The 26,424-nt window shown below is 38.4% G+C and overlaps 1 protein-coding gene across 3 annotated transcripts in view; it reads right to left on the bottom strand.

Moving 5' to 3' along the window:
* Positions 1-867: 867 nt before the first annotated feature.
* The window catches only part of ARFGEF3 (ARFGEF family member 3), a 155,228-nt gene continuing 129,671 nt past the window's right edge, over positions 868-26,424 (bottom strand). For all 3 annotated transcript variants that reach the window (XM_036994810.2, XM_017665088.3, XM_036994813.2), the window contains 8 exons: positions 23,190-23,318; positions 21,113-21,289; positions 18,585-18,699; positions 17,710-17,812; positions 17,333-17,464; positions 15,036-15,157; positions 9,901-11,122; positions 868-8,710 (listed from right to left, as the gene is read on the bottom strand). In XM_036994810.2, coding sequence (XP_036850705.2) covers positions 8,519-8,710; positions 9,901-11,122; positions 15,036-15,157; positions 17,333-17,464; positions 17,710-17,812; positions 18,585-18,699; positions 21,113-21,289; positions 23,190-23,318 — 2,192 coding nt within the window. In that variant the 3' untranslated portion in view covers positions 868-8,518. The remainder of the gene's footprint in view (positions 8,711-9,900; positions 11,123-15,035; positions 15,158-17,332; positions 17,465-17,709; positions 17,813-18,584; positions 18,700-21,112; positions 21,290-23,189; positions 23,319-26,424) is intronic.

The following is a 26,424-nucleotide window of genomic DNA, read 5'->3' as shown; positions in this document are numbered from 1 at the left end:
TGGTTTTCCCACTCCCAGAAGGGGCAAACCTTGGGATGTGAGCTCTGCTTTTCTGCTAAGGCCCAAACCTTCCGTACTCCACCACAGCTGTCTCCATCTATGAACATGGTTGTTCACTTATGTTTATGATGTCTTTATGCAAAGTACATTAGTATCTATTTTACTTTTATTTCATCCAAAAGATGGAAGTGACTGAGTCTTAGCAGTAGAACTGTGAGATTACCAGTGTATGATTTAGAATGAAAGAATCATTGTTTAAGGTCATATACAGAGATTCCATCTCTATGCCATTTTATACATCTTTTATCCCTTCATTGGGCAAACAGCATTTTTATTCCGTTTGGGAATGGTGAGCCCTAAGCTTATACTATTTACAGGCTCTTGAAACAGTTCATTTTAAAACTGCAATCCAATAAGATCATGAAGTTAAAGGTGATCATTTTTTCTTTAAAATATTACCTTTTAATAATATTTCTATTACTTGAAGGATTTAGTCTATGAAAAAAAGGTAACAGTTTTTTAAATGGATCAGTTACATTAATATCTACTGATATGAATTTGATATCCACTCATAAAAAAATCAAAACAATATATTGTAAAGTAAGCCACCTTTTTATAAGTTAACATTGGCATATGTATGTATATATATAAAAATATATATGTATTTCTTCAAATGTATTTTCTAGGCATGCACCAAATTTTCAGCAGTGACTATGTCTCTGTTACGGAATTGGAAGGGGGGCTCTCCAGTCAGTTATGAAATGCCATGGAAAGGAACCTAGTTCTTCTGGCAGAATTCTGCAAACATAGGACATTTACATAAATAATTTTCTTTCCTGAATACATCTATCAAAATAATTTCACATATTACATTTTTTAATGCATTTGAATCTTTATTCTACAACACAAGCAACATAAATACAGTCTCTTTTAAAATATTTTCTCTTTAGAATTTTCATTTTTACCTCAGATAAAATGTACACAAAATACACTTGCAAGCTTGCTTACAGGGACCTGTTAAACAAATGGACAGATCATATCAAATCAAACAGTTATACCAACATATAAAGGAGGGTGTTTTTCGGTTTTCTTTTGTTTTTTAAATAAACATGGCCAAACTAAGAAGGCAAAATAAAAATTGTACTTCCTTGACAAGTCCTTTGGAGTGAAAGAAATGCTTCAAGGCTCCTGGTGAATGGGGTTGCAAGGATGAATTTTGCATCTTATAGATAAAATGGTATACTGACTCAAATTATATGGCTACACAAAGCTTCATTTATTTATAATTTTCAATGTAAATAAATAGATTCTTTGGCATAACACGCAAAAAGATAAAAGGACCCTTACCACCCACTGGCTTTATGTAGACTGGGAGATGGTATTAGGTGAACTGTTTGCCATGCTGTTAATTTAAATTTATTCCTCTTAGAAAAGCAGGAAAATAATCTTGAATAATAGTCTCCTGGCATGGTTAGGGCAATAAACTTCTTATTCTTAGCTCCATACCCCCACCTCTTCTACAGAAAACCAACTGAGAAACAAAAACAACCCATGTCAGCCTTTCTCCCTAGGCACCTCCTCCTGCCCCTCTCATGCCGTACCCGGATATTCTACTAATGGTTTCAGTGAGAGTGAAGCCCAAAATATCAAAAGCATTCATCTTTATCCAGTTTTGCCTATTTAGTGGGAAACCAGTTTTTTCTAGAGAAAACTACTTCCAACAAAAATTAGATGAGAGAACAGCAGAGGGAGGAACACAAAGCAGCAGGCCCAGAATTGTGAGGTAGCCACGAATGACCACCGGTGGCTGGTAGTGCCTGGGGCAAAGTTCATAGTGGTTCAAAAGATTGGCTTTTAGATTCCGTCCTCTCTCCCTTTTTTGGCACCAGTTGGTGAAATAGATCAAACATAAATTATTCCTAGAGGTTAATTTTTTAAATTTACACTTAAATCAATTATGATTAAAAGAACTAAATGCATGCATAATTTCCAAAAGAGCTTATGAAAAACAAAAGTGAAACAAGAAATATCTCTCTCTCTACAGAGGCAAGGACTTGAGTCCTTAATACCATTGATAGGTTTTCTGATCTTAGTAATTCTAGTTAAGTATAGTCATTACTTTCTATTCATACAACAATCTAAAGTAATTTAAATGATGTCAGGGTATTTAAGTATACATCTTTATAGAGAAACACGAAATCAATAAGAATATGTGTAATTAATATAGTTAATAAATAGATGATGATTTTTAAGGTACTTAATTTTTTTCTCTTGAATTATTCCATGATCCTTATTTTTTAATGTTAAAAAGAATTTCCAAAGCTAAAACTGAATAGAGTTAAGAAATAAAATAAGGCCCCACCTGTATTTGAGTTAACATGATTTCACTGTATTCCCAAAGCATATTGACACACTTTGACATTTCTCCCATCATTGGGAAGATGAGATAATGGATATGGTCTCATCGTGCAAATGAACTCAAAGACAACATATTTACTGAAAAGTCCTTTTTAAAACAGGCATATGTATGCTTAAAAGGGAGTTGTTTCAGTTTGCAAATTTCCATGAAGCCATTTGGCAGACTCTTTACAGCTAATATAGGAAATTAAAACATTAATTTATACCAGACAGTTAAGTGAAAGATGAAGGTATATCAAATAATGTAATATCATCTTGAAGTGCTGATATTTTGATGACTAATAAGAGATATAAAACTACTGGCAAGCTAGCAACTACTCAAAAATCTCTGGAAGCCAGGAGCCAAGGTTGAGATGGAGTCACCATGGAAACATCTCATTAAAACTATATGGACAGAAGAGACTCAAACACTACATACTTAAATTTAAAATCACCTCAGTACAAGTCAAAGGGTCAACATGATACAAATCATCCATAGACTCAATAATCCTGAATACAAAGAGGAGCTCACACTGATTTCACTGTTCCATAGAAATTATACATTCATTGTCTTCTAGCTTGTGAAAAACCAATTGTTGGTATAATAGACCTGGAAACTGGGAAGATTGAGCAGGAATGCTTAGACAACACAATCCCGAGCTGTCTGCCCAAGGTTTAGTTCAGTTTTTCTCTAGAGCTTGATAAGTCAGGCTGATCTCAAAGGTGGTAGTTGGGAATTTTTCAAGGCAGTGGTTCTCAAAGTGTGGAACCCAAACCCACTGCATTGCTTTTTGGAGGAACTTGTTAGAAATGTAAATTTCCAAACCTATTGAATCAGAAACTCTGGGTGGGACCCAGCACTCTGGGTGTTAACAAGCCCTCAGGTGATTCTGATGTGTGCTAAAGTGTGAGAATCACTATTCTAAAGTTAAAAGATAGTGGACAACCGCTACTTAAACCTTCAGGATAGGAACTAACAGTACAAGCAATTCTTGGTGGTTGAAAAGGCTGGAAGGACCATGGCTGAATGAGATCCATCAGCAGTTGACTGCAGTTCTGTCAAGATGGTCAGCAGTCTCTCCTCCCCGCAGCCCCACGCATTATCACTTAGAAAGAGGGGGACAGGTTTTGTAGGGCGCTAGTGGTGTGGGACTTGGGTTTAGTAAATGTGGTTAGTAAGTAGTGCTACTGTTTATGAGGAACTAGAACACTGTTCTCAATTGAGTTTCTCTTCAACTATCTTAGGGAATGATCTTTTTCTTTTTTCTGATCTGTCTTCCCTGAAGAAATTTTTGTGTTTTAGAAACCTAAATGGTGTTCGAGTCCAAAATTTTAATTCCTAGCTATTTTCACATAAAATACAAACATTACAACACAAGCAGAGGAAGAGGATCTCACAAGAGAGATAGACAAAGTTTTCTAGATTGTTCCACTAGTGAATGAGAATATACTTTTTTTTTTGTTTTTGATGAGGCACAATTATGAGTTCTTTTCCAATTTCATAAATCTTGCTGAGTAACAAGCTCATATTTCCAGTAAAAATGCTTAAAAGCAGTCCTTTGCTTTTGTAAGGCCACACTAAATCTCACTAGGATAACCTAACTGGTACCCAAGCATAGGTAGGTTCTGTCATCTGCTTGATAGAAAATACAGGATTTTCCTCCTGCCTTTTTCCTTGTCCTCAAAGTAAGTAGAAATATTTAGGTGTTTTAGCACATAGTTACTATGTATATTGACCTGATGCCTTCAGTACCTGAATTTTTAAACAGTCTTGTCTAACCAGTCACTTCATCCTCAAAGCATGTGCATTTGAAAAATCATTATCACTTATTTTGCCTATTTCCAAACTTTGAGGATGCCCTACCAATTAAGTACTGTATACTTCCGAGGCAAGCAGGTAGAGAGAGACACTGTTAGCTCCAGGGCACTTTACTCGGAGTGATTAAATGGTAATTGAAAAAGGTTTACAAATCGTGCAAGTCATTCCAGACAGAGTGTTGTGTTTTTCTGCATAACAGCTGGCCATGAACATTACTATTCCATCATTTCCAACTAAATTGGCAAGTTCTCTAAATTACCAATGAGGGTCTGCTTTAAGATTAATGTTTAGATTTTGTTTCCTTTATTTTCAAATACCCAAAATATTATAAATTATCTTTATATGTATAAGCACTCTCTCTTTTTAAATTCTATTTGAAAAGTCCCCATAACTTAACAGATCTGGGACATCAATCAAATATTCTCCACTCTTTTTAACTGTTTAATTTCTTGAAACACTAAAGGGTTTACTCTATGCACTGAGAGCATGGTGCTGGGGAGCATGGCCTCTGAATTCAGGACTACCTCTTTTACAACCAACTTTGCCATTTACTGGTTATCTTGGGTAAATTTCTTCTCTGGGTCTGTGTCTATATCCTCAGGTGAAAAAAATGAGGAAAACAATACCTGTTTCACCAGGTTATGTTGAGAACTATGGTAACATAGATAAAGGTCTACATTCACAGTAACACTCAACAAATGTCACCTCCTCCTTGCTGTTTGTAACTTCTTGCTATTGTTATCAGCTCCAAACAAAGGTCTTCATTCTGCTTAATTTGATGGGATTGATGAATGGATTTTCCTTTCTGAGAAAGAAAACCTTCCTATATAAGCAGTTGTGTGACATATTGGGGGAAGTCAAGGATACCTATTATATAATTGCATTATCTTGATACAGTTAAGGCTATTTGACTCTCTCAGCTGACTCTCTATAAGCCTTCTTAAAACAACAAGAACAAAAAGCCTAGTGATATTGTAGCAAGAAGTTTCCATTTACAGTTACTTTCAAATTGTTAATATTTCATCATTTTGATTGAAAGTATTTTAACCTGAGTGGTTATGTAGGTTAGCATCTGCCTCAGTCAGTAATTAAACAGCCTAAAAGTGGTAAAAGGTGCCCTAGTTTTGTGCTGATGGAGAAAGCTAGAAAATAATAATAATGGGAGGAAAAAACAAGATGGTGTAACCAGGTAGCTTAAGCATTCCAAAGTATAGAATACAGCTCATTACTATCCCAATGATTCACGGTTACGGTCAAACACTTGATCTGTCTTCAACCTTGACTTATTGTCTAAGGCTGATTGGGAGATGCTAGAGCTAGGAGAGAGCCTATGTACAACCTGTGCACCCTCCATCAAGCCTACAGCCTCATGGCACAGAGGAATCTGGAGAAGAGTGTGTTATACTTGGCAGAGCCTTTCAGTCAGGAATTCCTATGCACTTTGAGTTGTCCAGGTGCTTTTATGATACACACTTTATCAAAATCATAGAAAAAGACTAAATCTTAATCTCAGGGTAACAATTTTGGCAGCATATATGGGCATCTAAAAGCAATGTGCAAAATCTTACTCTGTTTAGGTTTGTGAATATAAAGTAATAATTTTAACTACAAAGGCTGCCTTGACCGTGGTCTTCGAGAGACCTTGGGAGGAAGTGAAGGAAGAGATGGGGAAAGGCAGAAACCAAGACACCAGGAAGAGTGTGAGGAACTCACTGGGGCAGTCTGGGAAAGGACCACTAATCTACCAAGGGTTCCTAAGTATCTCCCTTTCTTCTCCATCCTGGAAAAATGCAGCTGATTTCACTGTGACCGGAAGTTCTATTTATTAGAGATTATCTGCATCAAGCAATGTTCTTTTTGACAACTGTAAACACTTCTGGAAAGGACTTCTATGACTTAGATAATTTTCCGGTTGAAATCTGACTTGGATGTGGCACAGGGCACACTGGGACTGGCAGTGGGCTGTAAAAAAGACGGTGGAAGGGGCCAATACCCTCTTGTAAAATTGTAGGTTCAGAGCTATGTACATTCCCTCCTCTTTTTATTCCTGGGACCCATAACTGGGTTAGTAGTGGAGTTAGTTTGCACACAGTATGGGGTAAATTTATTTTCATAAACTAGCCTTGGATCCCATAATATAGACTCTGTGGGAGAATGAATTCTGAGTTCTAAACAATTAACACACTCTGGGACATGACATCCATAAATGGAGACTGGCTTTCTTTGAAATTTTTTTACTTTGTATAACTTGCTACATGTAAACATTTTGTAATTATTCTTATTTAAAGTCTGCTTTACTGAAGCATCTTCCCCCCTGTAATTCTGTAGTACTCACACTCACGAAAGAGAACCAAACTTCAGATGACCTACCCAAAAAACCCAGAAAACCCAAACCAGAATAAGGGTATACTGCTTTTCTTAAAAAGGAATAAAAGTATCTACCCAACTTACAGGTCTACTTACAAAATATAAAAATTCCAAAGTATAGAATACAGCTCATTACTATCCCAATGATTCACGGTTACGGTCAAACACTTGATCTGTCTTCAACCTTGACTTACTGTCTAAGGAGTCAAAGCTGAAGGCAAAGAGTGTTTTGTGGAATTGGAAAAATGTCATCTGGATTCCGTGGTGATCTCTATATGGTGCACTGAATGCGAAGGTTCTTTCTTTTAGGTGAATAAATCCGGGGACCCTGTCTTCCTCTTCACTTTGTAGTTACATATTCCTCAAAGAAGACAAAGTTTACAAATACCAGCGCTGTGAGTTTTAAATCCTTACTTCAATACTGAAGTTTTGTTTTTCAGTTATGTTTTTCAATTATGAATACATTTTTTGGAGTTGGGAAAATTATAATGTACGTCTTAGCAACTAACTACTTTCTAGAGTATATTTGCATGGGCTTGACTGAGGAATTTCCTTATAATTTAAGAGGTATCAAATATATTATAAATAAGGTAAAGGTTCAAATTAATTTTCTAGTAATATTTAATGAGAAATATTTACTAGTAATATTTAGTAAGAAATAATAAATAATATTTAATGAGTAATATTTAATGAGAAATATTCACAATATTGGTTTGAATGAAAGGACCTCAGACATATGGCAAATTTACTTACCAGAGAGGAGATATATTTTAAATTGAAAAAATTTTCTAAATCTCATTCTGTATTCTCTTCTCTTTTAGTTTCTTCTGAGTCTAATGCTTGTATAAATAACACCATGATTTCATATGATTGTTAAAATTTAAAGTGATTTCATCCTGATCTCCTTTCCTTCCCCTTCTAGCTATCTTCCTACCCCACGTCCTGCCCTTTCCCTGAGAAATCTGCTCAATGGATGGAGAACTCTGAGTTCCTTTCCTCTTAAGGGTGATGATATAAAATGAGTAGCACTTTAATGCTTTGCTTTCTTAAAAAACCAAATGTTACACCTTATATTCATGTGGAGCATAGAAATGTCTGTGCAACAAGGGACTAAGGCACCATTTTTTTCTTTCCCTTTCCTTTTTTTGCCTTGAGAGCAAAAGCAGAGACTAATGAGGTGGCTGGTCAGTCATGTCTTGTGGCAATATCTGTTTATCAGCCAGCTGGGCACTGTCTGTTAGAGGCTGCCATGACACAGACTTAAAACTCAGCCAGGAAAGAATTTTCTTCCTTTAGAAATAGGGAAATAAAGGCACAACAGTACCTTAAGATAAAAAGCCGGTGAATACCAGCTGGAAAATCTTGACAAGTTAGGGCAATTTTGAAATGTTCTGGAATGTTTTACAGAGGAAGTCATCCCTTTCTTGATTATGATACCCAAGAATATATTTTTCCATCTGTTTTCTTTCCTGCCAAACCCATAACCATAATATAAATCTTCCTCCAATGGATAATGTCTAGTACTAGATGTCTGAGTGCTTATACATCAGCCTGACTTACCAGCAAATATTTCCTTAGCAATTGCATTAAAAAAAAATCAAAAGGATCGATGTAGTGTTTTCAAAGGAGTGGCCCTTGCGAGTGACCCATTTGGGAGTAACACCGCAGGCAAAAAGCACTGGGAAATAAACTTGAAGATTCAGAAATGTATCAAGGAATGGAGATTCTTCTGAGATAATGTGCAAAATTGGAGTTATCATTTGTATTATCTAGATTCAAACAGTATCCAGAATGGCCCCAGTGCTGATGAGCCGGGGAGCAGCTGATTGTTCTCTGAGACGCTAGTTTCAGTGGGCTGGTGGTGGGGAAAATACTCTCAATTCGCCTGGCAGGCATATTCTCCTGTCACTACTGAATTCCATCAACATGAGTCTTCTACACAATGATGTCATAGACACGGCCAACTCTGCCAAGCCATTCTCTCACTGCCTGGCGAACTCTGATGTCAGTCACATGACAGGTCAGCTGGCTGATGCACGGGAACACTGCTGGCTGCAGGGCTGTGAAGGTCGGGTCTGGAAGGATCTGAATCTGATTGACAACTGTTAGCACCATGTTGGTCCATGCCTACGAAAAAGGATTTAGGAGAATTGGCAGCTTTTTCCTAGAGTTTTATTTGGACTTTCACATATGGCTAAGACCTGCCAATTTACAAATGTTCTTTTTCAGACTTTTAGCTACAAAAAATTAGTCTTTACTCATTTAATGTGCCTGTAATAGTCATTTTAAGTTCATATATACTAGGAATATCTTATTCTCAGCTTTCACAAATTATGCAAATCTTATTTTTCAGATTGTAAGAAATTCTTTCGAGCCTTCTCATGAGATTTCCATAAGCCATACAACACTTTTAATCAGTAGTCTCTATAAATGTTTAGAAAAACTTGGAATAGGTCTGTCTTACTTTAGGATAAACAAATCTCCAAGACATGAAACAGCACTTAAGATCCATCGTCAAGGTTGTCTGTGAGAATGAATGACTAGACATCTCAGTTTGACTGGACTTTCTTTTGCAGATTTAGTCTAAGATGATTTTTTGTGGACTCTGAATTATTCTGTGTTCATTCTGAGAACATATTTCTGGTCATGGACTCTGAGGTTCCAAGCTTTTCTAATTTGCTATGCCTGTGACAGGAGTCCACAATAAAACATAAACATCCAGATTATGTTTCCAGGGCTTTTTATGACATTTCTCTTATCTCGTCTATTCTTAAACTGAACAAAATAGTACCAACACTCTTTTCCTCCCAAGCTCATTGATGTGCCAGGGAATTACAAATATTAAATATATGAAGGAACACAAACACTCAAAGCCCTCTGAAGAATGAGAATTTTTATGTGCTCAGGATGGGTTTAAAAAACCTGAGATGAACACAGTTATTCACTTTGCCTGTCTCCTTACCTCATTCTTCATAATTAGCATTTAAAGATGCACAGAAGACATTCTGTAAACTCAGGATTCAATGCCACTTTATCAGCTTTTGCTTCATTTTACTTATACAGGTGGGTGCCTAATTTTCAGGAACAATTTGTTATAACCCATACAGATGATTCCTGAATAGGAGGAATTCTCAGAACGATTTGTCAGTTTCATGCTGACACACTCTTAGGCAACCCGCTGACATGGGAGGGAAACTGCATCGGGTCTCCCACTGGCAGCTAGCAAATCTCAGAATGTGCAGCAGTGCTCTGCGCGGGGCACGCGCCTGCCACCGGGAACCTGGCCTGCCCCCTGCTCTCCGGCGGCCCGAACCCACCTGGATCTGTGCTTCGGCGTCTCTCACGGACACGCTCAGGGAGCTCCCGGCCGAGCCCGAGCGGGGCCTCCTGTCCTGGCGCAGCAGCTCGGGGCCTGCGCTGACCGAGTGCCGCATCTGCCCCTGGTCCACCAGGTGCTGCGGGCGCTGAGGCAGCGGCGAGTCCTGGCCCCTGGCGCCCAGCGCTTCTCCCTTCCTCTCCACTTTGGCTTCTTTGGGGAATGTGGGCAGGTTATGTGGCTGTTTCCTCTTTTTGTACTCAGTCATCAACTTCGAAATGGTCTTGTCCGCCGCCATGGTGTAGATTTTGTTGCCTGCGTTCTCCCACCATTCCTTCTTGCGGCTGGGGTCCTTCCTCTCCACCTTGGGGCTGGGGGGCAGAGGCAGCATTTCCCCGCCGCCCGCCCTCAGGCCCAGGGCCTCGGCCGCGTGCTCCCGCGCCTGGCCCCGGTCATCCTCCGAAGGCGTGTCTCTGCCTGAGAACCCCCCGGTGGACGGGGTGGACGACTCCGACTGGAAGGAGGGAAGGATGAAGAACGGGTCGCTCTTGAAGACGGGCGCTTCCTCCAGGCTGTTTTCCAGGTCCAGGTGCATCTGGATGTAGTTATTGCACAGTTCCATGCACAGCTTGTGAAGCCGCTTGACCAGCCACACCCAGTCCGCGTTGCTGATGGGCTGGACGCTCAGAGAGGGCATCCGGGCCCTCCACTGCCTCTTCTCCTTGCCTCTCGGGGGGCTCACCTGGGCAGTCTCCTCAAAAATGTCTTCATCTTCTGATGAGCACTGCTGGGACGAGTCTGTGCTTCTCTCATCGTCCTCAAAAAGGACTTTCTTCACTTGCTCAGCAGTGATGGTTTCTTGATTAGTGAGAACAGCACAGAGCAGCGCGTGGAAGTAAATGTTAAAACTCATTGCGGACTGGCGGTAGAGGTTGGCAGCACCCCCAATGCCAGACACTTTCTTCAGCAGGCACTTCAACCCGGGGCTGGTGTCAAACTCTCTGGCTGTCCTGTATGAGTCCAGCAGCAGATCAAAAATGACCGCCAGGTTCTGCATGGAGATGTATCTGAGGAAGCCGGCCAGCTTGGCTTCTGGCACCTGGAGCGTCTTCTCCTCTCCAGGTGAGGGGCCTTTGACAAACTCTTCTAACAAGATATCATATAAGTTCTGGAGTAACACCTGATGAGACAGCAAGCTCACTACAATTTCCCTGAAAGAAACACTTCAAATGAAAAGAAAGGGCTTGATTAGTAGCCTTCTGCCTTATTTTTTTAAAGCAATTCAGATATTACACATTTCAGAATATATGTAAAATTACAAACTAAACTACTTGTATTTTAATGCTTCCCTTAAAAAAGGGCAAACTTCTTGGGGAGATACTAATTGATTTAAAAAGTGTCAAGAACTCCTTAATCATGATTGAACTCCGACTGGAAGTGGGGACGGATAAAGATTTCCAGGAATTATAGAATTAACAACTGTCAACAGCCTTAGGACGCACATAGGAAGAGCTCTTCCTAATCAGGGCACATTCGGGATAAGCAGTACTAGCAGCAATGCCACTTGGTGATTTGGCCTCTTTTGTCTGGAGTCTTGTACTAAGAAAACAATTTTAATTCTAGGTACTACATTTACCAAATATCTTAATTTACCAGTATGGTTTGGGGTTTATGGTTTCATGTTCTTTTTATTGCTCTTAGAACTCCATGAAAATAGCTTATGCCATCCTGTTGCAAACTCATTCCCATAACTGGAGAATTATAAAATTATGACAACTCTTATTAATAATATGGATTTCAGTCATGATGTTAATACTTGTTTTTGTTTTATGATCTTGAATTTAAAAATCACTTTTCTAAAGCAAGAAAAGTACAAAAATCCTTCCATATATTTAAAGGCTGACTCGCCCTTTGTGTGGTGGTACACTGAGGGAACACCGTACACTTGGCAAAGGTGGAGTGAACGAGGAGCAGAGGATTGTCATTCATAGTGACCGTTTCTAACAAATCACTTAGTAACTTTGTTATGTATAGGATACGTTCCCATGAGAAGAAGTTACTTATTTTAACCATTTTTAAAAGTACAAGTCAGTGGCATTAAGTATATGCACAATGTTGTATAACTGTTGCCACTCCCTATTTCTAGAACTTTTCCATTTTCCCAAACAGAAACTCTATACCCATTAAACAATAACTCCCTATTCCCCCTCCCCTCAGCCTCTACTTAAGGAACTTTTGATAAGTTAAGGTATTAGGAACCCTGAATACACATTCTTCTGATGAAGAGAGCTCCCAAGCCAACAACTTGGTCTCGTGCTTCAAGTCCTCTACTCTAGGACACTAACAAAAAGGGACATCCCATCGCTGGTCACTTAAATCTGCTCCCTTGGCTGTCTTCCCTACTACACTGTAAGGTCCTCAAGGGCTAGGGCAGTATCTTATTCAGCTTCTTGTCCCCAGGGCCTGGGAAAATGTCTGGTGAGGGTACGACGCAGTAAGTCTCCAAAACAAATCGAGTAACAGAAACAGATTGGTTGGGAGTAGAGACACCCACCCAGATCACAGCCTGGAGGAATGCTCTCCTTGACCAATGGCCCTGACACCTGCCTCCCCTGGCAGCCTGGACTCCTGAAGAAGGAAGCACAACCAGCATGGAGAGTTTGATCAGCCTTCTGGAGGTATAAATGACATAGTCCACAGCATATTTTCTGTTACTATCCCTGAGAAATGGAAAGCCCTTTGCCAGGACACATTTAAAGAGAAGGTTGAGGCAAGTCTGTGTTTGAATTATGGAGCATCTTTATCAACCAAGGTACTCTGTTTGGATATATGACACATTAGAGGATATAAAATGCTGACTATGCATGGGAAAAGGACAGAAAATCCACTTTATGTTAGGCTCAAGCTAAATGATGCAGCAATAAGAAAACAGGGAAAGAAGCAGCAATACTGAAGAGATCAAAATTTCAGAAAGATTCTGAAATGAAATAACTGTGGATGTGCAACTCTTAACCATTGGTGCTGATGGAAGACAAGAAAGATCTGGAGCAAACAAATCAACAGAGAACTTGCAATTTGTGGTACCTAAGGGTTTCAACCGTTTTCTCAGCACACCCTTTAAGAAGGGGACTGGGAAGTGGTGAACCTTATTCTCCCTTCCTGCTTCTGACGTAAAATGCAAAGGAAAGCAAGCCTCTGGATTAGATAATTGAGAGTTAACTGCATAACAACAACTGCTTGAGTTAAAACATGCTGAACTTGGTATCAGAGATAAAGGGATTCGTAGTTTAAAGTACATTTTAAAGCTCTAATTAAGATTACGTGGATTTTCACAATACTGAAGCTATCAATGTCCAAGCAATTTAAAAACAACACCCGGGTTTCTCTTTATTTAAATATTATAATCTGGTTTTAATTTAGGTGTTTTTATCCATGGGTGATTTCAGCGTGGACCATTGAGGATGCACCTGACCAGCATACAAACTTTTCTTAAGAATTGCCCCTGCTAATAAGAGTCAAATACAAGAATGCATAAGAGATAGTTTGGTTGAGAGCTCTTAAGTATGTTAAGGAATGTTATAGGCACAATGGCTTCTACTGAAGAATTTAATGTGTTTTTCTGTTATACTTACTTGAGGGGATAATTGTCTATTGAAAGTACTAAGGAAACTGATGAATCATGCTGACCTTATAAAAACTTTTAAAGCAGTAACAGGAATATTAGGCTATTCTATTTTCCCTATATTTTACTTATAAAGTGAATTCAGATGATTTCTCTTTTTTTCCCTTTCTGTACTTCAAAAACTTCAGAAATATTTCATCAAGAGTAATTGTCTGGAAGGGAACCAGACATACAAAAAAAGGAAGACTGATAGGAAAAGAACTGAAATTATGAAACAGATCAATACATAAAGATGTAAAAAGGAGTACACTTTGTTGGGTACATAAAGCAGATAAAAATGAGTGAATGGCAGCAGAGGGAAGCAGGACATAGAAATTTACCAATACTCCATGTATTCCTCCCCAGTTCTGTTTCTGAGATTGGATGGCAGGTTCATAGTTATTTTATTGTTTTTTGTTTGTACCATATACTTGACCAAAAAAATTAGTATCTGGAAATTTCACACAGATTTATTAGTCAAGCTGCTGTACTAACTAGCTTTTTGGAAAAATCATACTCTCCCTAAAGTGGAAACGATTTTGATTTTGGCCCCACCATGTCACAGTTGGGTGTTCCTATAGAAGTGGCCCACCTTCTCGGAATATTTCTGCATGGATTACTGAGGATAGATATGTTTAGCCCCTAGAGTTTACATACAGTTCTCAAGTACTTATCATTACTACTATTAGTGTGTTGAAAGTTTAAAACTCCTAAATCTTGTAAAAATTATCAGATTATTGAATTCAGTCATTGTCTACATCTTCAACTCTGGAAACAATAGTTTTTAGGCAGGTATTTAAAATGGGTAAGTTTCCTGTGGTGGGTTCAGACCTTTTTGTTTCCTGACAGCTGTATTACTTGTGAGAAGTTGATATATTTCTTACTGAAACAAAAGGAATCACACTTCAAATTATAATTTAAAAAAAAGATTATAATGTATATAATGTTATAGATGCATTGAGTTGCGTCCTCCCCAAATTCCTATGTTGAATTCCTAACCCACGGTACTTCAGACTGTAACTGTATTTAGAGAAAGGTCTTCAGGGTGGCCCCTAATCCAGTGACTGGTGTTCCTGTGAGATGGAGAGGCAGGACACAGACGGGTCAGAGGAAAGACCGTGTGAAGATAACAGGGAGAGGACATCCATCCAGAAGCCAAGGAAAGAGGCCTCAGAAGAAACCATGCTAACACCTTGATCTTGGACTTCTAGCTTCTAGAACTATGAGGATAAATTTTTATAGTTTAAACTTCCCGGTCTGTGGTACTTTGTTCTGGCAATCCTAACAAACTAATACATGTGAAATGTGGGAAATCTGATTAAAAGACTAACAATTTCTATGAAAGCCTTTTAAAAATGATTCTACAAATGTCTTCAGTATTCTTAGCTAAAGCTTGGACTACAATAAGGAAGAACTGACAATAAATGAACCTTCCCATTATAAAGGCCCTGTAGAGTTTAAGCTTAGCTGCTTACCTTTTCTTGGTGTGTCCGTTTGGCTTTTCATCAGGAGGCAGCTCAATAATGAGCTGACAGGACTGAGCATGATCGAAGTTGTTGGGAGTCTTTGGTGAGCACTGGGTATCCAGCATGAACACCTGCACAGGTACACGGCACAGGTCAGAGCCCCACCACCCTCAATCCGACACTACCAGGGACTCGCTGGGCAAGCTGCTTATTCTTCCTACTCATTTTCTCATTTATAAAGTGATGGTTTCCTACATGGTATGAATAAACCTTCACTTATTCATGAAAGAATTAACGTGTATATTACATATGCAGAGCATTAGAACAGAAGAGTAAACATTCTATAAATGTTAGCTGCTGACACTAATGGCACCACGTGACAATTCATTACATTCCAGATAGTAAGTACTGACATCTAATATTAATCAAGAGTAAATAAAGAGGGGCTATGTTTGTAAAAGAGCTTCTCTGATTTTGGCATCATCTTCTTTTCAAGGCAAGAATAAAACTCAACTAGGACCTCTCCTGCCAGAACTACTGATGGGGCCTTGCTATTCTACTAGAGAGAGGGAGATGCGACTAAGAAAATAGTAACCATTTCCAGGCCTGTACAGATGATTTTATTTTACCTACCTCCACTACTTCCCTTTGGAAATATGAGCATTTTCTTTCTAAATCTTTGTTATTTTTTAATATGTTAATTATCAGATTATTGAATCCTGGGTTATCTGAAGGATGAATAGAAGAGGATGATTTGGGGCTGAGGAATAAAGAAACACTGAAACGTAAAAAATTCACTAAATGGTCTGTGCTCTTCTCCAGTAGCGACCTAGCTCAGAAGAGGATTTCACTGACATTTTCATGTTCTTGCTGGGTGGTGGCATGTGGTTGAAGAGATTGCTGTGTGCACAGGGGAAAATTTTTTAGCCCTTGTTAGAGCTTCCTATTTAGAGGCTGTTTGAGGACCACCCTCTTGGCCTCTCTGTTACAGTTCCTAGCCAGGCTTACTGCTCCTGCAGCTGTCCACAATGGCTGTGCTGTTGGAAGTGGTATTCATTGCAGCCATATGACATTTCTTCTGTTCTGACCTCTGTAGGCTGGCCAGGGACACTTGAGTGGGATCAGCTCTCTTCCTTCAGAACAGCAGAGTTATCAAGCCCTGGGATGTTATGAATGTTGTCAGTGATGATGTGAGAAGCTGAAGGTGGGAGGTTCCTGTCCCACTGTCTGAAGAGCTCTGGGGAAAGCCCTTTGGATGCCAGACCTGGCCAGGAAACTTCTCAACTGACAGTGTGAAAGAGACTGAGTTCTTGACCTAGATAAACAGATCTTGTAGAGAAGGGGAGCCTTTGGATAATGTCCACCTCACTTTTATTTTCCTAAATGTAATTCAGTCTAACAGTACATATATATTTATAAAAACTGCTTGATATTTTAAATACATACCACACATATACATATATGCAAATTATCTTCTGCATATGAACACAATTCAAATAAGTCTGTTGCTATTATAGGACAGAGTGTTCAGCCATTCAATGGCTGTTGGGAACTAAGTCTATTTTTTTCTATTTTAAATTGCATTGTTATGAATATATGTGTACTTAAGGACAGTGCTTAACTATACTGTTGATGAGAGCCCCATGCAGGTTTCTTAGAGGCTGACTGACACATCACTTAAGTGTTTGGAGCCGTATCTGAAGCTTGTGCTGATGCTGTAAGGCCTTCTGTGATTCAGTAATTCACTGGCTCAAAAGACATTCACAAGGCACCTTCTATAAGCCTTGCCCTAGGAATACCAAGGCACATATACACAATATATTCTCTGCTCAGAAGCTTATAGCCAACTTTTGTGACTTCTGACATATATCAGAAGAAAAGTCATTGGTGATTCCTGTATAGGTCAGTACATTTCGGTTTTACTGCTCAGTTACATTCAGTTCAAATTTATTAAGCAACTTGTGCATGTTAAGCTTGGTGCTCTGTATGGGAGACAGAAGAAGAAAAATCAAGTTTGCCATTCGGCATTCATAGTCTGGCAGTAACAATAAAATTTAAGTAAATACTTGTAAGCAGTCCAAGTAAGTCAAGTTATGTATGAGGTGCACTGGCCAGGTAGGAAAAGGATACTATTTGACCTGGGTCCTGGATGATGCAATGAGCAAGAGATAGTGGTGAGGATCCTAACCCTGTTGCCTGGGTAAACGTCATTCCTGGTACAGAATAGTACTGGCAAGAGGTCAGTGTCCTAAAGAGCATGAAACACAGCTTGTAATGCAAGACCTTCCAGAAGCCCTAATCCTTACCTGCTGGGCCATGGCTCGGATGCGCCAGTACTCCGCCTCGGCACTGGGGGAGGAGGAGGGGGCCGCCACCCTCACCTGGCAGCCTCCCCCGCTGAAGCTCTCCGTGCCGCTGTGGAAGCAGCCCAGCAGATCCTAGGGAAACACAGCAGACGTTCTCTGGTGCGCCCTGCTTCATGGTTCCAGGCCCTGCCTCGGATCTGACACTGTCACTGTGTCTGGGACAAAAGTACTGATCAGCAATGTCTTTCTCACCCTGTGTTAAGACTCCCAAGGGAGACTGCTGCTATGGGGGTGGAAGGCCAAATCCAGGTGCCCCTTACGAGCCACTGGACACCAAGGAATGGTGGAGCCTGCGCTGATTCCTGTCTGGGATTTACCTTCACTGGCTTGAGTGTGGCAGAGAACGCGTCCTGCAGTGCACAGCAGGCCAGCCTCCACATCTCCTCGGTGAACACAGGGCCTGCTGTCACGAGGACGTACCTGCCAAAAGCAGCAAGGAAACAAACCTTGAATCTATGCACATTATTGTCACGAAATTTAGGCCCTTACAGATGCATATGTAGATTTATTCTAGTTTCCTTACAAGTCTTGCTGTCACTTACTTAGATTACAATGGTTTAAGAAATAGGATTGGTATCAATGGGTCCCCATTACAAAGTAGCCAATGTTTCAACGTAGGCTTGCATGCAAAAACATATTGATTCTGTACTCATTTATCATTCTAGCCCCAGGTTACTATTCCTCTACAAATAACAGACAAAAAATTTTTAAAAAACCCAACCCTTTTGTCCGTTACAATTCTTATTATGTTCATGCTGCCTGCTTGCTCACGCAGTCACCACCTATCAGAATCTCACCCTCCATGGGGGATCTGACCAAGTGTCATTAATACAAAAAGCCCTTGCTGACCACCCTACTGCCCAGCCCTCTTGCCCCTCCTTGGCAGTTATACCCCCTAATATTATAATTTTTCATGTGCTTCCTCTGTTGTATCCTTTAGAATAGGCTCTAAGCTCCTTGACGGTAGGGACCTTGGCATACATTGCTTCCTATGAAAGAGTCCCTTGTATAACATGTTACATAGTAAATATTTGATGGTTGAACACTGCAATGAATTATGAGCATAAAGGCATTTTTATTTGAAAAAAAAAACAATCCAACAAGGGGATTGCTACCACAAGAGAATTTAATTCCCTTGGATTTCATAGTAAAAACTCTCATGTTCTGGAGAGCCACGGAACCCTCTTCTCACCTAATACAGGAGCATCCCACTCTAGAGATGGTTTCTGTGGGTTTGGCCACACAGGCCACCAGTAACTCGAAGAGGTCCTTCAGCATGGTGTTGATCATGCTCTCGTACCTGATGTCTACAGGAAAAATTAAAATCAGATTTCACTCAACTCTTGTAAAGGAATGGGTTGAAATGGCACCTGTAGCAAAAGAGGCAAGTCTGAGTGATAAAAGATATGTAAATATCTGGGAAAAAAAAGTAGAACAATGGGAAAAATGGTCATACCAACCCACCCCCCCAAAACAACTGCAACAATTTTCTTGGATTTTTTTACCCAATTTTAGCTTGTCTCACCCAATTTCTAGATATATCAAGATGAAATAAATGTTTTACTTTTATGGGTTGATGTACATTTTCAAAGTTAAGTATATAATTTACCTATCTAAACAGAAGAGAACAATTATATAACCTAAACAGTAGCTCATAAAAATGTAAGTTCTTTTAAAAAAATGGAAAAACAAAACACAATCTTTCCTTGCTACTGAGAGTCAAATTAAATTGAGCTACATGCTCTTGGAAAATAGAATGTGTTGGTAAGGATGTGGAGTAAAGGGAACCCTCCTACACTGTTGGTGGGTATGTAAATTAGTGCAGCCGCTGTGGAATGCAGTATGGAGGTTCCTCAAGAAAACTAAAGATAGAAATACCATATGACCCAGTAATCACACTTCTCGGTATATACCTAAAGAAAACAAAATCACTAATTCAAAAAGACACGTGCAACCCTGTTTACTGCCATATTATTTATAATAGCCAAGATAGGGAAGCAACCAAAGTCCCCATCAATAGATGAATGGATAAAGAAGAGGTGGTACATATACACAATGGAATATTGTTCAGCCATAAAAAAGGAAGAAATCCTGCCATTTGAACAACATACATGGGTTATAATACCCTAGAGGGTATTGTGCCACGTGAAATAAGCCAGGTAGACAGAGACAAAAAATACCATATGATTTCACTTATATATGGAATTAAAAAACAAAACACATGAACAAAACAGAAACAGACTCACAGGCACTGAGAAGCGCCTGGTGGTTACCATGGGGGAAAGGTGGCTGAAATAGGTGAAGGGGATAAAGAGGCACAAAAATCTCAATCATAGTATAAATTAGTCATGGGGATGAAAGTACAGCACAGAGAATATAATCAATAACTAACATCTTTTTATGTTGACAGATAGTGATTACACTAACTTGGGTGAGCATTTAACAATGTAGTTAACTGTCTACTCACTATGCTGTATATTTGAAACCCACATAATATTGTATATCAACTATACTTCAATAAAACATAATAGTAATAAAAATAATAAATGCTCTTAGAAAACAAATATTCTTGTCCTATTTCTTAAACCTTTCATTCTGCACATTATCCCCAGTATGCAGGAGAAAATAAGACTTCCAAAATTAAAAATTAAAAAAATAAGACTTCCAAAAATCACATTTTATTTGCCCAATCTTAGGAATATGGCTGTATTATTTTCTGTTAAGTCCTTGTGACACCACAAAACCAACTTTCAATAGAATCCTTAAAGGTCCTGTGCTGCGCAAAGCAATGGCCTGGCCAAGAGCACCTACAGGGGTAGGGATACAGTTACTGCAACGTGTGGAAACACCCACTTTTTTTCTTTCTTAGTTTTTGTTTTTGCAGGGAAACTATCCTTCCTTAGTGGAGATGCCTGTTTCCTATCTTTGCTTTTTGACCCTCCCATGGGGTCCACATCTCCCATGAGTTTCTCTAACCTCTCCAACAAGGGAGGCTCTGACCTCACCTCTTCCTTTATCCTTCTGTATGCCTTTCCCTTGTCTTTATAACCTTGAGTGCTAGCAGTGATTTTTCTTCTGCTCTCAAACCTCTAGATCTTCCCAAAGCCAGAATCATGAGCAAGAATCTGAATTTCACAAATGTTATCCCACTGGTACCACAACTGACATATTTCCCTGACTCTAGTTCCGTCTCCATCTGCTGACGTCAGCATACTACCACCCCACATTTTCAACCCTCTTTCACAGTGCCGCAGACACTAAGACACTTCTCTTTACCCCTAACCTGTTAAGCAACTTGCCTTTAATGGAAGCCTTTTCTAAAACCCTGCCCTCCTCCATTTAGCTTCCCCAGGTGGAGGACAACAGGATACATCCGCTCTCACCCCCAGGCTACAGGGGTAGTTCTTTTTCTTTTTTTAATACATGTTTGAACTTGCCTCTTCTCTCACAATGGTCCAATATCCTTAATGGTATTTTATTTTTACTCACACATGTGTTTTAAGTATACTGTTTGATAATTTTGTAGAGGACACATGGGTATCAATTTTCTTTCTGATAATCTATTAGAAGGCTGGCACTGACCATGTACTTGTATGTTAATAATTCCCAGGACAAAAATCATACACTGGTATTTGCATTAGGTATTTATAAGCATTTTAAGGCAGTGAACTTCCCCACTAAAGAAATACTCGGCATGAAATGCTCTGGTACCACAGATACCTGAGTGAATAAAGCTTTGAATGTGCTCCACCACCAGCTCACAGGATAGACCGATGGCATGCTTGAAATTAGCGGAGGCTACATCCCAGTATGAATGGTCTTTATGGCTACGACGGAGCCAAAGAGACATCACAGGAAGGAGAAGGTGAACGACGGCATAGATACCAAACCCTGGTCCTAAAAAAGAGAATTAGCATCAGAACTGTGACCACAGCATCTCTTTTGTAATAAAAGGGACGCTCCAGCCATCCTGTGAAACTGCCGATCTCTTTCAAAGGAGCTCCTTGTTCTCCGGAAGGTGCAGGGAAAACGAATTTACCACTGATTTGGAGAATGACTATATGGTCGTCAGTGGCATTTTTTTTTTCTGTTTCTGCATGATTTTAGGTATGCAAGTAACACATGTATATATTGATAAAAAATTCAAATAATACCCATTAAGCTAAAATATCAATTGAGCAACATCTTAGTCCCCAGATATAAACATGCAGATACATATATGCATATAAGAACACTCTTTAAAATGTAAGTACATATATTTACATGAAACATGGAGAAAAGTAGTGCTTTGTTTTTATTACTTTTATATAAATGGGATAACATAACCCTCATCTGCAAAATGATTTTTTGCATTTAATATATGTTGGAGATCATTCTGTCCGTGAATTTAGATATTCCTCATTTTTATCGCCATTCCATTGTATGTATATTTAACAGTTTTACTTATCCATGGACATTTAAGGTGTTTCAAATTTTTTGCTTTATAGACAATGCTATAAAGAAAATCTCCATGGAAATGTTGATGGATTTTTAAATTTCTGATTCAAAAGCAAGGCATAGTTTTGGTAGTAAATACAGAAAACATAAGAATACAAAGAAGGAAAAAACTCACCCATAGAGATAATCACATTTTGATATATTTATTTCTAGTACTTTTAAAATGTACATGTTTATTTGTAAATGCATAAAATTTCATGAATTTGAGAATGTACTCCATAGTATATATACTTTAACATAATGCCTTGTAAACAATTATTCATGTCATTAAATATTATTCATAAATACTAATTTTAATGTCTGTAGAATATTTACTGCTTTTATCATAATTTACTTCATTTAGGGTGTTCATCATTTTTTGTATTCAAGATGTTCTGGAAAACATCATTATATGTACATTTTGTCTTCACTGTTATTAATTTCCTTTGGTGACAGATTGCTAGGAGTAGAATTATTGGGTTAAATGCTCTTATGCACATTTAGAAGCAATCAATGTGAAACAGAAAATGGTACTTGCACAATAAAAAAGTGACATACAATTAATTCTATAAAATACCTGCTTATTCTTGGATGAAGTCTTTTAACATATGGGAGCAGCTATGCTGGCTTTTCTGAAAAAATTCTGGTATAAACTTTGCAGTGAATCTTAAAGCAGTATCAGCTGTGAAGATTTCATCAGTTTATGCTGAATATAAACCTCCTCATCTTGTGGTTTCATTTGTGGTTCTGATTCTATTAGTGAAAAGTACAATTTCTACAAAGTTTCTATGATCTTGGGAACAGTTGCATGTGTAAATGTGCATGCTAAATTGATTAATTCTTTCTGAACAAGAAATAAATTCTTAAGGGCCATTCTTTTCTTGTACTGTCAGGATACTAAGTGGTCACCTAATGTTTTTTTCCAAATCCAATCATCTATGACCTTTATTTAATCAAGATGTTTTGCTGTCTTGACAGTGCATTATTACTACCAAGACTATGTGTCATTGAGCTAAAGTGGAAGGCTATAATCACGAATGAGCAAAGGCAGCTGGCTCATGGAGACACTGACACCCCAGCCTTGGCCTAATTATCACAGGGATCCATGGCTACCACATGATTTGTAAATGGACTGGGCGAAAGACATGTAAACAGGATGTATTTTAAACATCACTATGTCAAACCCTTCAACAAATATTAAGTATCTAGTATGAGTGAAGCTCTGTGCTAGTGAAACAGGTAAGACACTCACAGAAATAACTTCCTGAACAAAGTTCTGTGTGTAACAACTCCCCAAAAAGACAGACATAGAAATATTTACCAGGTGTTTTGGTAACATCTCTCAACAGCTCGAACAGCAAATCCAAGGTTGGTGGTTGGTGCTGACGTGGACAGTTGGATACAGCCGCTGTTAGCTGCTCCAGCAGGATGATCCAGACTTCTATCAGACCTAGAAGACAAAAGGCAGATCTCTTTGAAATTCAGTTAAGCATAATACAGAATCATCATAGGACCAAACTAAACATTGCAGCTTACCAATGTGCTGCTGGGTGTGAGGCCTTACCCTGTAAGGGAGCCCTGCATGCTCTAAGCATGGACAGACTATGATTTACATGATCTGAAAAATTCAAAGGAAAAAACCTTCAGTATGAAGGTGATACGGTATGTAAATTCTATTCTATTGAAATGAGTGTCAGATGTCTTGGGAGCTGATAAAAGCAAAATAATAAAATATCCTTTTAGTTTCATCATTTCAGTCTTTTGAAAAAATTATTTTATTGTAAATACACACCAAAGATTTGACATTTTCACCATATTTATGTGTACAATCAGTGGTATTAATTACACGCACAATGTCATGCAACCATCACCACTATCTATGTCCAAAACTTTTCTATTACCTCAAACAGAAACTCTCTAACCATTAAGCAGTAACTATTCTACCCCTCACTTCAGCCCCTGGTAACCTCTAATCTACTTTTGGTCTCTGAATTTGCCTATTCTAGATATTTTATGTAAGTGGAATCATACAATATTTGTCTTTTTGTGTCTGGCTTATTTCACTTAGCATATTTTCAAGGTACATCCATGGTTTGGCATGTACCAGAACTTCATTCCTTCTAATGGATCAATAATACTCCATCATATGCATGTACTACATTTTGTTTGTCTGCTCATCTGTGGATAGACACCTGTGTTGTTTCCACCTTTTGCCTATTGCTAATAAGGCTGCAGTGAATGCCGGAGGAGAAGGGTCTGTGCAGTCCTGTATGCTTAGGAGGGGAGCTTCTAGTCATAAGGCCATTCTGTTTAGCTTTTTGCAGAAGCACATAACTATTTTCCATAAAGGCTATATAATTTTGCATTCCTATGAGGGTTCCAATTTCTCCACATCCTTGTCAACACTCGTTATTTTCTCTTATTTTTTTTTTTTTAACTATAGCCATCCTAGTAGATGTGAACTGGTGTTTCACTGTGGTTTTAATTTCCCTTATGACTAATGATGTTGAGCATCTTTTCATGTGCTTATTGGCCACTGCTATATCTTTTGAGAAGTATCTGCTCATGTCCCTTGCCCATTTTTAAACTGGGTTGTCTTTGTGTTGTTGAATTTTAGGAATTCCTTATATATTCTAGATATGAAAACCTTATCAGATATATAATTTACAAATATGTCCTCCCATTCTTCATTGTCTTTTCAATTTCTTGATAATATCCTTTGATGTACAAAAGTGTTTAATTTTGATGAAGTCCAAGTTACCTGTTTTGTCATTTGTTGCTTGTGCTAGTCTATTTTCTTTGCTCTTGTTAGTGCCCCAATTTTTCCAAGGGTCTACCATTCATCTCTAGTTTCTTTGTTGTAATCTATAAATTATTTTTAATTCACCTGTCCATACTGCAGTTTGCAATTCTGGCACTCTGTCAATCCTGTGTGCACACACAGCACTGTAAATACTGCTCACAGATGGGGAAATGATGCTTACAGAATCAACAGATTCATCTGCCCTAAGCAGTACACCTCTCAGTCCAAACCCCTCTCCTTCTCCTCCTCTGAATTTCATCTTTAAAATAAGAAACTAACTTTTAGTGCTGTTCATTACTGAGGGAAAAAGCATGAGATTCATTTTACTAGATTCAAACAGTTTAGTTTTGCCATTTACACAAGCACTTACACAAGTATTTACACACAAGAATGCCAACATTCTTGCTCATCACTGATGTTAAAAATATGTGAACCTACAGCTCAGATAACAGAGGCAAAGAAAGGACTCAATTTCTCTAGCTTCATACAGAAAGACCAAGAGTGAAGTAAAAAAAATAGCCAACCCTACATTTTAATGTTAATCGTTCTAATTTTCCTGCAAAAGATAGTGGTATCAAAAGATGGCAGTTTTTAAAATATTTCCATTAAAAAAAAACTACTTCCACAGTTTTGAACATCCCCATTAATAGGAGGCAAAACTAAATCTATGGACAGTAAATAAAAAAACTAGGTGACAAGAAATTCTTTTGAACCTCAACATATAAACAGGTGTGAACAAGCAAATTTACAGGAAATGCAGAAGAGAGAAAAACTAGTTACACGCCACTGTAGGGTGTGCAAACAATAAAATCCAAATGGAAAACTCCATGTTACAAAGGATCTCACTTCTTCCACAAATAAATTACAAAGGGATAAAAAAGAGTTGGAGAGGAATATCTATAGATTGAAGGACACTTAACAGACATATCAGCCAAGCATATAGTGTGAAATCTTATGTGAATCCTGAAAATTAACTGACATAAGAAAATTGGAAATGTTAACACTGAAATGATATTTGATGTTATTAAAGAAAGACTGTTAACTTTTAGGTGTAAAAATGGCATTATGGTTATGTCTTTGTCTTTAAAGAACACATACTGAAACATTTACAGTAGAAATGCTTTAATGTGTGGGACTTGGTTTAAAATAATTTGGAAAGGAAAAGTGGGTGGGGGAGAGGGAGACAGGAAGTGTGAGAGTGTGTGTGTATGTGTGCGTGTGTAAATATATTTAATAAGAGATAGGCCACAAGTTAATAATAGTGGAAGCTAAGTGATGAGTACTTGAAGGTTTATTATACCATTGTTTGTAGTTTTTTATATGTTTGAAATTTCCATTAGGGGAAAAAAAGTCTTTGGAAACCATAGTAATAACATCAATGGTGAGAATTAATTTTTAATACTAACCTAAAGCCTTCACTTTTATTCTTTTCTCACCTAGGTATGTTACATATATAATCACAATTTTAAAGCCCTCAATGAATTTATAATGTGGGAAACTTTAGACAGGTGCTTAGCTGAACATTATCCATAAGAAAGTAGGCTGCCTGGAAAAACAATGGATTAATGACTTGCACAAATGGGAAGAGGATTGCTTGCTGTTAAAATACAAACCATTTGAAAACCAAATTACAGATAAACAACATTAGCTTCTCCATACAACTGTCTGGATTGGAGGTTTAAGATAACTAAAAATTATCCAATAATTAAAATCATAAAATGAAACTGTTAGGCAACACCCAGTTTCCAATATC

This window comes from Manis javanica, chromosome 13 (genome assembly GCF_040802235.1).
Source record: "Manis javanica isolate MJ-LG chromosome 13, MJ_LKY, whole genome shotgun sequence".
Taxonomy (NCBI): Eukaryota; Metazoa; Chordata; class Mammalia; order Pholidota; family Manidae; genus Manis; species Manis javanica.
Note: the sequence above shows the minus strand (reverse complement) of the source record. Positions and strands in the feature narration are given on the sequence as shown.